The following is a 12,759-nucleotide window of genomic DNA, read 5'->3' as shown; positions in this document are numbered from 1 at the left end:
CGAAGAGGGAAAGTTGAGCAGCCGCGAGCTGGTCTGCCAACATGCCCGAGAGCAATTTGCAAACTGACATTTCAGCAACAAAAAGATGAAGAAAATAAACACCATGGAGAGACACATGTACTCAACCGAGAGAAATGTGACCACACGCAGCAGCTTAGGTAACCAGCACATACAGCCCAGGCCAAGACACACCAGCCCTCCTTCCCTCCCCTGCTTTGTTTTTCCCCTGTTCCCAAGGAGATGGGTGCCAGACACCACACCCCACACGCACACATTTCCATAGCTGTCCCACTCCTCCAGTGCCCGTCGCCACCTTGGCTGGAAGCCTGTCCTTTCACTCCCCAACCCCAGGAGGGCTCCTCCTCGCCTGCGCCATCAGCTCCTCCATGGCACCTTGGGTCAGCCACATCCCAGCGCAGCCAGGCCCCTCACAGGACATGGACTGTGTCTGGCAGGGGTGATAACAAACATATTTCACTCTCCCAGGGCACTGTATTCTCCTATAGAGGACTGGTTTGGGATTTTTTTTCCCCTCCATCCTTCACAATGAGATAAAACCATATTCCACTGCCATTCCCCTTCCCTGCTCTCCCACCTCCTCTCCGCTGCAGCTGATGTGAGGTTCCTCTAAAAGAGCATTAGACACTTATTCCAGAGATGTCTGGTCCCAAGATGATAAATAACCTCACTCAAAGACTACTGCTCCTGTCCCGGAGGAGTTGCACTCTGCACCTCTACATCTCCTTTCCTCGGGGGAACCCTGCGGACCTCATCAACAAACCCATATCACACTCCAGTGAGGAAGATGATTATCTAAAAAGCACAGTCTGCCACTAAAGCCTGCAAATATTACAGAGCATTAAATCTGTGGTGATTCCTGAGCCACTGATTTATAATTCACTGTCTCTGGTTTCTTCACCCCAGAGGCCACAGCGCCAGGTGCTGTACGAAGAAAGCATCAAGAAACCTACCTACTCCCTTGTGATGTCCAGTAGCCTTTTGGGACTAAAAGGGAGCCTACGTAAGACTGGAGATGAATCACAGGTATTGTAAGGGAACAGAATGACACGCCAGTGCTCAGCGCATCACTTCAATAGCAAACAGGCCCACGGCATCTGTCACTATTCCTTAAGTTCTTAGCTGTGCACACAAGCGCCTACACTCCCTCATTCACTGGAAGTAATGCAAATCTCTGCTTGCAGCACGTGGGAGCCCCACAGGGCTCTCCCCGGCAGTTTGGAGCCCATGTGTCTGCGTTACGCAAGGCCCATCCTCGTGTGTCTGTGCAGGAAACCGGGCACCTGAATCAAGAGCAGCCACCTCGCTCAACTTCTTGTTGCCTGGAGTTGGGTTTTCCCACAGAGCCGTGCTGCTGCAGGAGGGAGCCTCCAGGCTGGCTGGTGACCGAGCTTCACCTTCGCTACTTCGCCCTCATGATGAGAAAGACCAAGAGGACACGTGTCAAGCGAGGGTTTGTCACTAGGGAGCCCAAGGAGAGCAAGTGGTGCATGTGCACAGGGACACCCTTTGGCACGGGGATCCGTGCAGCTGGGGTGACCAGTGCAGTGCTTAAAACAAAGGGGAACAGAGGCTGCCCAAAGGAATTCATATGACCTCATCTAGGGACACATCCAAAGCCATGAGGCTGCAACCACAAGGCTCCAGTTAATCAGTTAACCCCTCTGCTGCTCCACCAAGGTGAAAGGCACAGTCCTGGCTAAAAACGCCACACTGCAAAGTGATGTTGTGCATCCCCACAGCTTCCAGCCGGACAAGGGTTGCACTCACAGCCTGGATCCCAGTATGGCAATGGGAAACTGAAAAAAGGGTGCAGTAAATGTTAGGACAATCTGAAGGTCTGGACCAAGGTTTTGGGAGAGGTTCCCAAACTCAGTTTGCTCCAATACCCCGATTACACGTAGAGGGCTGTGCTGTGTGATGGGGATACCCGTGCCCGAGCTGTGGGAGATGTGTGACAGTTCTGGCAGCATCTCCCTGGGGAAAAAGACCTCAAAAACCTAATGGTTTTTATAGCTCTCTGAATTAGCTTACATAACAGTAATCATGTACGCTCGACTAGGGAGCCCCTGGCTTTTGACATGTCTTTTATTTCCGCTATTCTGGTTAACTTCCAGCCTCACATAAACCAATTTCTAAAGTTGCTCTCTTACAAATTCCGGGCATAAATAGAGGAGATGGTCCTCAGGGCAAGGTCCTAAATCAAGAGGTGGAAACAGCAAGATTGTTGTCATACCTACCTTTAACTCACTGCGTGAATTTGGAGCATCCTAAATTAGCGAACCCTGCTGAAATTAGATGTTGAAGTGATGACACCCATTTAAGCTATGCCCACAGCTATGTGTGTTCAGCTCTTCCACGGGCCCAGCCATACATCTTTCCATTTCAGTGCCACGGGGAAGGATCTCGAGATTCGTAGGCGATGCAAAAAGCACTGCTTTGACCTCAGCTGCCCTGTTTCCCCCCAGCAACGACATCATCAATAACTATTAAAGGGAAAATGCAAGGCTTAACCAGTGAAAAGCAACATAAGACAAGAACTATCTGTGCACGTCTTGTTGAAGTTTTCATGTAAGACTATATTCTCTCCACTTTCATTAATCCCAGCTACCAGCTCCTGCAGAGACCTCCTGGGTGCCCTGGGCAGCATGGCAGCGCAGGGCCGTCGTGGTCTGTGGTGTCCTAGAGCTCATGCGCTGAGCAAAAGCTCACAATGTCACACCACAACCAACATCTTCCAACCACCTCACTCCTCCTGCATCTCCAGCCCACGCTTGTCCACCCACTGTGCCTTCTGGCCCCTCTATCTACTGCCGTCAACGTAAGGAGTGGACAAGGGGCTCAAGCTGGTACAAACAACAAACACAACTGGCTCAGGAGTCCCTCCGCTTTATACCCAAGAGAAGTATTTAGACCTTAGGAGACGGACTGCCTGGATGAAGGTTTCATGACATCAGTGAGTGCCCCTTTCTAAAGCAACCCAGAGAGCCGGCCTTGAGCTTCATGCCTCTCTAAATTACGCCCTACGCTTCCAAAAAGCGCCGAGACAAGTTGTGGTTGACCCTCAGCCAACTGCTGATGATGCAGAAGTGGGGCCGCTAAGCGCCCTGTCTTTTTTGGATGGAAAAGCTGTGCCTGCCCTGGACTGCAGCTGGCCCTGGCAGCTTGCCCCTGCTCCGCTCGGGCCGGCTCCAGGCAGCCCTGCAGCCACACAAAGGCCGAAACAGGAAAGCGGAGGCACCTGCTCCCCTCTCACCCCTTTGGGACCACTCATGAACAAAGCACCTGACCCACAAATAGCACCGGTGCAGCCACAGTTCTGCTGCACCGCAGCTGGAAGGCATCCTCCTCCCTGCATTTACCTACACATTAAAAACAAGCTGTTTTAGTTAAATCAGTAAGCTCTACGTTTTTTTCTGGACCCTCCTGCATTACCCCCACCAGGGAAGTTCCTTCCTCCTAGCAAAAACCAAATTGTAGCCTGGAAACAAATCAAAGTACAGAGCACAGCTGGCTGCCCAAGAGGAATACGATGCCGATTTCTTCCACTCCAACTGCTCTGGGGCTGTTTTCTGGCCGGCTCGGGAACACATCGCTGCTCCGGATGGCAAATGTCAGCACATATTTCTCTCTTTCAAATACATCAGGTACGGTTGTAGGAAAATGAAGTGGGAGTAACTTCCCTGACAAGCAGTTCTTAACTCTGCAAAAATATTGCCCTGAGCTACCCACATCAAGTGACAGTGGCATTTTAGGGGCCGCAATTCTGAGCTCTGATGGAGCCTTTTGTAAAGGTCGTCTTCCCACTCCGCTCCTCTCCCTCTGCCTGTTGAGCAGAGCCTCCAAACCAATCCCCAAACTCAACCTTATGGGCAGGGTCCCATGTTCTAATGGACGGGGGACGGTGCCAAGCCCCAGACATCTTCCTTGTCCTTCCAATCCTCGAGCTGAGGCCCTCCCAGCTCCCGCCATCAGGCTGCGCCCCAGGACGGTGCTGTTGTCCAGCCCTGAGCTGGCCCGTTGCTGAGCTGCAGGGGTGAGGACCATACAACTAGCAATACTGTGGGAAGACGGAGCCAGCGGTGAGCCCAGCTCCACGCGTCTTCCACTGAACGGGCCCTGGTCCGGTTCAGCTCAGCACCTCCAGGGTGCTGGACATCAGAAGTTGTTTCTGTACCAATCATTGTGGCATTTCTTCATATAGGTAGAGCCCCGTTACAGCCATGAGACGCTTGAACGCTGTCTTAACCTGGCATCTCCCCCTTCCCAGGGCATTCCTCAGGTACACATGATATTAACTCCACTTTTGCAGCTAAATTAAAACAAACCGAGCCAAAGCATAGGATTCACATACCTAAAGAAATTATGGTCCCCTATAATCCTGTGGGGAAATGGGTTCCTCCAAGAAGCTTATTCTTCCCATCCTAAAGTGCCCTCACTGCGCAACGCTGCATACCAATGCCACACAACCACCTGCAAAGGTACAAGAAAAACTGACAGGAGTCCTAGAATAAGGTTTCCAAAAGAGGTCAACATCAGATCTCCAGGTTCCTACCATCACCGCATGCCCCAAGGCAATACATGGTGTCCAGATGACTGTGTAGCTGTCTAGATCCCAAGAGCTGTGGCTATGGAAATGCACGTCATCCCTTTCCTTGTTTAGGGTGGCAAAGAGCCCAAAGCAAGCCCTTTTGTGATGCTTCACTTACAACCACTGCTCAGTCATCCCAACCCCAATTTATCTTTTACAGGAACAAAAGCTTCTGCGTTCAAGGCCAGATGTGCAGAGGGGAAAATTTGGACCCGAAACAAGGGGAAACTGAGCTGCAGTTATATGGAGTCATAAATATTTACTGCAATGTAAACTGGGGCACTGAGCTGCTCATTTGATTTTAACTTGAAAAAAAAAATAAAAATGAGCATTTAAAAGGTCTCTCACCAGAAAAGTGGAAAAGTATATAATTAGAGTCTAAGAAAACAAGCTTGAACACATGCGCTGTGTCTTTCAATTTAGATTCTCTACACTCCAGTTACCTTTGGAACTGTACCAATTCCCATTTCTGTCCTCGGACACACATATATGAAAACATGTGGTACCAGGGCTGAGACTGCAACCTTGTTTTTGCACATCCAGAAGATAAACATGCACTTCAGTTCAAAACTACCACCTTCTGCGCTGGTAGCCAAGTTTTGAAGCATCAGCTTTAAAACACAGCTCAGTTCTTCCGGACCGAACGATCGCTGCTGTGAAGCTTTAGCACCCAGACCAATACTGCGACTCAACACATTTTTCCCACCATTAGATGTTAGTTTGGGGTGCAGTGGCCCACTCTGACCATATTTACGTCCTCCCACCAATACATCGCAACATTAGGGTTGGAGACGGTGACAGCGCACGGCTGTGAAGCTCCAGATGCAAAGTGTCCCAGCAGCGGGGCAGCATCACGGCATGCCACGTCCCCTGTCACCCTTGTCTGTGCCGTAACATTAATATCTGTCCCTGTGCTTATCACTGGCATTTGACGAGGGCCAGGCAAGCAGTGTCACAGTTCCCAGGGCATTTAAGTGCACGCTTAACCGGACATCTGTGACTAATCCCTATTCCACATGTGCTGATGCCTTGATACAGCAGAACGCTGAAGTCACCGCTCCAGGAAGGCATCCCGAGGGTGGCTTTCTCCTCCCACCCACACAGAGGGAAAAGCTGAAAACGTCTGTTTTGATAAGTACATCTGGGAGCTGAGACAGGATACGAGGGCTGAGAAGACGAATTGAAATAGCAAATCGAGCCTGGAGGGAGCAACTGTGAGTGACAGAGAGACCAAGGGGACAAGGCGGACAAAAGCCCTGAACCAAGCGTGGCCAGAGCAGGGTGTTGAGGCGAGTGGGGTTCTCGGGGGGACAGGCCGATTGCAGCAGAGACAACTGCAGCATCCCAGAGCGAGCAAGGAGGCAACGCCAAGGAGAGGTCACACATCTCAGAAGGAAACGTGAAGGAAGATTTCAATTGCAGCAAAGCACCTGCTAAGATGAACATCCGTGATGTACAAGAGACCCCAATTCTGGAGAAAGATGCTTCCCGTGGGGGTTTGGACCTTTGGAGCAGCACAGGTCCATCGGGGCAGGTAGTCAGCAAAAGGAAAAGCCCAGAAAGGAGCTGTCTCATCTTCTTTTTGGGTATTTCAGATGACAAGACTGAAATTTCCTATTCCCAGGGGATAATGCAGGTAAGCACCAGGGATGCGTCTCTGTCCCCAGGCAGTCCCGACCGGTGTCACGCACACGCAAGCGGAGCACAACAGGCTCGGGCACTCCCAAGCACCAAAACTTCTGCTAGTGCTTTCCTGAGGCTGGAAAACACCTTTTTCAAGGAGAAAAAAAAACCAAAACAACAAAACCCTCCCCACCTGCTTCCTTCGGAATCAGAAACAGCTTCAGCAACATTAAGCTGCAATTAGAAGCGTAAATTTAGTCACAAGCACATATAATCCATAAATCTCCACATCCAATAAAAAAATAATAGCTAAGGAGAGTGTGGAAAGAGCCACTAATTACTAAAGCTGTATTTCAACCTCGGGCCATTCCTGCTGTCTGTTGCGCTGTGTTAGACCCCTTCAATTGAGATGGGGCTTTGTAATTATTCTCTCTGGATCCACTATTCAGTAATTAATATTTTATTTTATATTGCTCTCTCTTTTCCTATTTTTTAAATATATATACTGTTCTCTTTTTATATATATACTGCTCTCTCTCTGCAGCATAAAGAGCTCTGCAATTATTAGCAGCCAGCTTTGCCTTCCCAACCACGGCCACCGGACAGCAGGCAGGAGATGTGACTTCTGAGGGTTACCTCTTGCATTCTCTCTTTTTAATTTTTTTTTATTTTTTTTTTTAAATTGGATGAGGAAGTTTCAAAGAGAGAAATTCATGCAACTTACTTGGACTCGTCTGGTCACTGAGTCTCCGAAGTCTCCCGCTGGAGGTCCGGGTGATTCCTAAAGCAAGAAAGAAGTTTTGACTGAACTGAGGGGGTTCATGCAAACATGGTGTATGTAGAGCAGTCTCCCTGCTGTGACTCTATATCTGGTGAGGCACATTTTCTGTTGGGAGTCTGCTATGCACAGTCATCTCGGTGATCGAAGGAATGTTATCTGTTATTTCAAACAGAAAAACACCTGAAAAGAGACCTCCACCTTCCCCTGAAGATGTCAAATATTATTATTATTCAAACACATTAATCCCACAAATGTATTTAACATTTCCAGAAAAAGCAGAGAGAACTTCTGAAGTCACTAAGTGGGACATGCACCTTCACCTCTTGCTCCAGGATATTTTATCCTGGAAACAAGCATAGCACTTCCAGAGACAGGTTTCCTTGCCGAGAGAAGAAAGCACAGGAATTTGAGGACTGGCACATGTCCTGCACTGGCAGAGAGCTCAAAGAGGCTCCTGCAAAGAAACCACTTCCCAGAGGTGCTTGGCCTCTCCAGCCAGCTCAGCCCCGAGGACAGCCGTAGCTCCCACGTTCAGCATCACAGGAAAGCGAGGGGTGACTACTGCCCGGCCAGATGGCACCCAGCACCCTGGGAACATATCCCACAGGAGAATGCCATCGTGGGGTTAGACAGGCTGAAACAGAAGGTACATCACATGTTCTAGGCAGATGCTAAGCCAGAACACAGCGATCCAGATGTTGGACTAATTCTGCTCCATCTTTTTAAGAAAAAAAAAAAGTGTTCATCGCACTCAGTGGGGTAGCACATGGTTAATTCATACGCACTGTGCTGGAGAAAGGTATGCGAACATCTTAACCTACCCTACATCATACATTGCTTTGAAAGGCAAAACCCAGACACACCTGTCTCCTCCATTCCCATACCCACTTCAGAAAGGGATCGGTAACTCCCCGATGCCTGCCTGCCTCCCAGACTCCAGGTAACATTTCTAATCCATCAGCAACTCCTTCTATTTCCCTGCTGCCCCAGCTGCTGATTTGTGAAGTGGTGATTGCCACAACACTCATTTCCCAGATACGCTGAACAACTCAGCAAGAACCAGAACTCCCCTTAACAAGCCTTGGGTTAAAACCTAGCCTTACGCAGAAACCATACGTCGAGTAGTGCCTCAGTTTCTCTTTTCTTAGCTCAATAAAAGTGGACACAGCAAATGCAGTGAACCACCTCATGGGGGACAGCAAAGGGCTACCAAGAGGATGAGGGGACTGGAACACCTCTCTTGTGAAGAAAGGCTGAGGGATTTGGGTCTCTTGGGGCTGGAAAAAAGACGCCTGAGGGGGGATCTTATCAACGCTTATAAATACTGAAAGGGGGGGTGTCAGGAGGATGGGGCCAGGCTCTTTTCAGTGGTGCCCAGGGACAAGACAAGGGGTAACGGGCACAAACTTGAACATAGGGAGTTCCATGTAAACATGAGGAGGAACTTCTTTGCTGTGAGGGTGGCAGAGCCCTGGCACAGGCTGCCCCGAGAGGTGGTGGAGTCTCCATCTCTGGAGACATTCCAAACCCACCTGGAGGCATTCCTGTGCCACCTGCTCTGGGTGACCCTGCTCTGGCAGGGGGTTGGAGGAGATGATCTCCAGAGGTCCCTTCCAACCCCAGCCATTCTGTGATCCTGCAATGCTATTCTGAAACTTCCCCATAAGCTATGATTGCCCAATACAGGGACTCCCAGAAGGTCTGTCAGCTCCTCAGTCTCTGGTGGGTCCTGCTAGAGGAACACCAGCTCCAGGATGGTGCCCACCATCTCAGACACCAGATGCTGGAGCTGTCAAGCTCCAGAATGGAGCCACAGAGATTCCTCAGTGCAATACAAACCCCACCTGAGCAGACCAATGTTTTGAATCAATATTTCTACTCTGCAAACAGGTAAGGAACTTACAGATTTTTGGGGTGATGTTGTTTAGTTATATTATTTAGACTATTTTCTCACCATCTACCAGATCTGTTGTACAAGAAGTAAAGGGATTCAAACAGCACCAATTTAAGCTGCAGAACATCCCTAAACTGTGATTTGTAACATAGCCATAACTTCACAAACCACAGCAGCTGGAAGAGTGCATCATATAAAAAAAAATAAATAAATAAGTACATATATAAAAGGCAGGAAAGCTTTCATACCAATGAGCCCTGGGATGGAGGAAGGGAAGGGAAAAGAGCTGCCTGGCAACTCAACATGGAAAAAGTGTCTCACGCTCAGAAACCCCTGCTTATATATATGCATATATGTGTGCATTTTCTCTCTCCCTTTCCTTTTCTAATATAAAAAGCCTCTGTGCTCACAAAGTTACATGGCTGAACCACAGGGCCGGTCCCAGGGAAACAGCGGTGCTGCCTGACCGCGGTGGCACAGGGAGAGCCCCCAGCCGTCCCCACCCGGAGCCGTCCCCAGCTCGGCTCAGCCCCACAAAGAGCACCACCAGCCCAAGGTGCCAAAAATAGAGCCGGGACGTCCACCCGCACGCGTGGACACCCAGCCTGTCCCCAGGAGCTTTATCTGCTCTGCAACAGGGCAGACCGCGCTGCTCACACACCACTCGGCCTGCAGTTTCCATTACCAACTGCGAGAGAAGGGATGAAGTTTCTAGGAGCTTATGCACTATAACCAGCATTATAAATTTCAAACTTATTTTTTTCCTATTAAACCAAGTTCCTGGTTTTGTTGTGGGGTTTTTCGGGGGTTTTTTTTTTGTTTGTTTTGGTTTTTGTTTTGGTTTGGTTTTTTTCCTTAATTATTTCCTCGCCCCTAAGTGTCTACCGCTTCTTTGAACACTACGAAGAATGAAGAGCCATATTTCCTGGGCTCAACAGAATTTTAAATAGCACTTCTTCAGACACACTGGAGGAGCACTCGAGCCCTGGCTCGGCTCCTTGCAGAGAACGAACACCTCTGCTTTGTCTGCGTGCAGGCGAGGTGCGGTGTTGAAATCTGGCTTTCATAATTGCTCAAAAAGCATCGGAAAAACTCCCCTTACGGGTGGCACGCTGAAGAATGCAGATATGCAGCCATGCTGAGGTAGTTAAATACATCCTTTTATGTTCAAAGGCTTCATTCAGTCTGTGGCAAAGCAGGACGGAAGCGGAGCGAGGAGCTTACAAGCTTGGACAGGATCGCACATAGGAAATAGGCTTTATTCCCTTTAGCAACGACTCCAGTGGAAAAACACACATAGGACGGGGAGCATCCAACGCAGTGCAGCTGTCAGAGCATCCATGCCCTGCCTCAGCCCAAACCTTTTAGGCAAACATTTCTCAGAATTTGCTTATCTGCCCTGCCTTGCAGGTTTTCTCCGAGGATCTGTAATTGCTATTCACACCCTTTTTAAAGAGGTAAACCCAAAGGTGGACAAGCTGAATTGATGTGCTCTGTAGTGGAGACGGCATTAGAAGGAAGTTTTTCTGACAGCTGTTGCTTCAACCCCTCTTAACAACATTAATAATACATAATAATGCTGTTAATCCCTTTTCAACAGAAGGGAAAATAAAAGAGCAAACAAGAAGTTCATACAGGCTGTCCAACACCTTAACAGAAAATCTGGAAAGAGGAGGGAGCGCTACGGAGTCCAAGCCAAGCTTGTTATCCATGATACCCTCACTGCCCCTCCACCAAGGGAGGATCCAGACAGTCCTGGAAAGCAGATAAACAGCAGGGAAAGCTGGCAGCCTGGCAAGGCAGAAGAGAAGATCTGTAAAAAAAAAAAGAGAGAGAGAGAAAGCAACAGCTAAAAATATGCTGCTCTGAACACAGTGCCAGGAAGCCGGCGATGTGGGCAGGACCGGAGAGCATCGGCGTGCTGAGCGCGTTCTGGGGTTACCTCTATTTATAGCATGGAAGCAGCAGGCTGAGCCCGGGTTGGGGCTCTGAAACGAAAATCAAAAGGTTTCCACCCCAGACACAGCGTCTGTGAGTCTTCCCTCTTAACGCAGTTCAAATGCCCTCCAGCTACGTTATAAGTTTCTTGTAGCGCACTGGACTAAGAAACAGAATGAAATATGCTTTATTTAGCTAAAAATCAGGAATGCTTCCCCACATCCCTGGCAGAACGACTTCAAAAATTGGAAGAGTCCGACAGTTAAAGTCGGTCAATCCAAGAACAGTTCATCCAACCCAGCGGATGTGCGGCAGCAGGACGAAGTTATGACATTCGCAGAGCTTAGCTTCACCTTGGCTCACTGGCCGAGCAATATTTTTTCACATTTATAATCAACGACTAATTCCCTCCAGATCCCCAGGCTGGGACCATATGGCAGAGCAAAAAGGCCGCAGCACCGAAGGACACCGGGCTTCACCGGGGTCTCCTTCGCAACTGCTGAAGCCACAGATCACTCCAGGAGGGTTGTGGCAGTGCAAGCGAGATCCCAGCCAGGCTCACGTTTAAATCACTCCCTCCAGACAATATTGGGCCAAATGTTCTACTATTTTGTGCTTCTTGCAGCTGCTGATGTAACATACCATGGATGTAAAGTGTTCCAGTACTGGAACGGGAGCATTTTATAGACACTTGCCCTGATGCAGACGTGGGGCAGGGCAGCAGGGAGCCTGAGTCCAGCCTCTCTGGAGAAACTGTCCTTGCTACGGCATGACTTTTCCGGCTGACTTTGCTGAATCTGAACCTAGAGCTAACAAGGGAACTGCCCGAGATGTTCACCTCCAATATAGTCAACATGTACGTTCTCCAAAACACATCAGAGTTTTTGCATGATACACCCCGAACTTTTTATGCATGCATGTAATAGTAACAAGACAAGCCACTTGAGATTTATTTTCTCCTCACAGTAAGTGATCCATGCCTCTACACTCATACCATGTAAAAATCAAAAGACCAAGTGAGCAATTTCCATTATCAAGAGAAACCACAGGGTGAAGACAAACAATGGAGGATGTAACCCAGGAACTTGCTCTCTCTACACAGTCCAGAAAAAACAAAAAACAAACAAACAAAAGAACACAAACCAAATAAAGGTTGTGTTGGAAAGGGACAGGCCAAAACCAGCAGGAGACATCCCACACTGTGCTGGAGTCAGCAAAGCAGCACCAGCTCATCTGGGCAGCCAGCGTGACAGGGCTTCTGTTAAATGTATTTACTAGTGGGTCCAAAATCAGAGAATTCAGTTTCCTTCTTCGCCCAGCATGAATGCAGCAGGGTGTCCAGATAGCACTGGAGACGCGTCTCCATCCAAGACCAGTTTCCTCCTATGGATATTTCCACACTCCTGCCTTCCAAGAGCTGTCTCCTGGGCCATACAGGCCTGTGCCAGGTCATGGAGCCATGCCTAGACTCCACCAACATTGGCACTGGGGTGATGGGAGACAGCCCCCCCACCCCCCAGGAGAACACCACTTCAGAGGTGTCTCCAGCACCTACACAACACCAGCGTTTGAGAGTTGTCTCCCTCCAGGGCAGGATCTGCAGCAGCCTGTGCACTGCAGAAGCACCCAGCCCTACCTCCTCCAACCCATCCTGCCCTTTGCTATCTCCTCAGGCCATCCTGCCGTCAGCTAAGGAGGAAATAAGATGACAGCAAGGATGTCACTTCATTCACCCTGCAGCGGATGCAGAGCTGGCACAGGTACCAGCGCAGACTGCTGGGACAGAGTTTTCCACTCCCTTTTAGGACGTGCACATCCATCACAACACTCTTAGGACCATACAGAGTGTGAAACCTATCTCATTTTATCTACTTCACAGGTACTAACAAGAAGGCAAAAGAATTGCCTTCACCA

At 49.2% G+C, this 12,759-nt stretch overlaps 2 protein-coding genes across 2 annotated transcripts in view; both read right to left on the bottom strand.

The window, feature by feature from the left end:
• Positions 1-12,759, bottom strand: part of CD7 (CD7 molecule) — a 214,967-nt gene that overhangs the window by 142,669 nt on the left and 59,539 nt on the right. The gene's annotated exons all lie outside the window — the stretch shown is intronic.
• The window catches only part of SEPTIN9 (septin 9), a 143,377-nt gene that overhangs the window by 110,555 nt on the left and 20,063 nt on the right, over positions 1-12,759 (bottom strand). The window contains exon 2 of the mRNA XM_054221501.1: positions 6,957-7,013. Coding sequence (XP_054077476.1) covers positions 6,957-7,013 — 57 coding nt within the window. The remainder of the gene's footprint in view (positions 1-6,956; positions 7,014-12,759) is intronic.

Source organism: Rissa tridactyla, chromosome 15 (genome assembly GCF_028500815.1).
Source record: "Rissa tridactyla isolate bRisTri1 chromosome 15, bRisTri1.patW.cur.20221130, whole genome shotgun sequence".
Taxonomy (NCBI): domain Eukaryota; kingdom Metazoa; phylum Chordata; class Aves; order Charadriiformes; family Laridae; genus Rissa; species Rissa tridactyla.
This window is presented reverse-complemented; position numbering and strand designations above follow the sequence as displayed.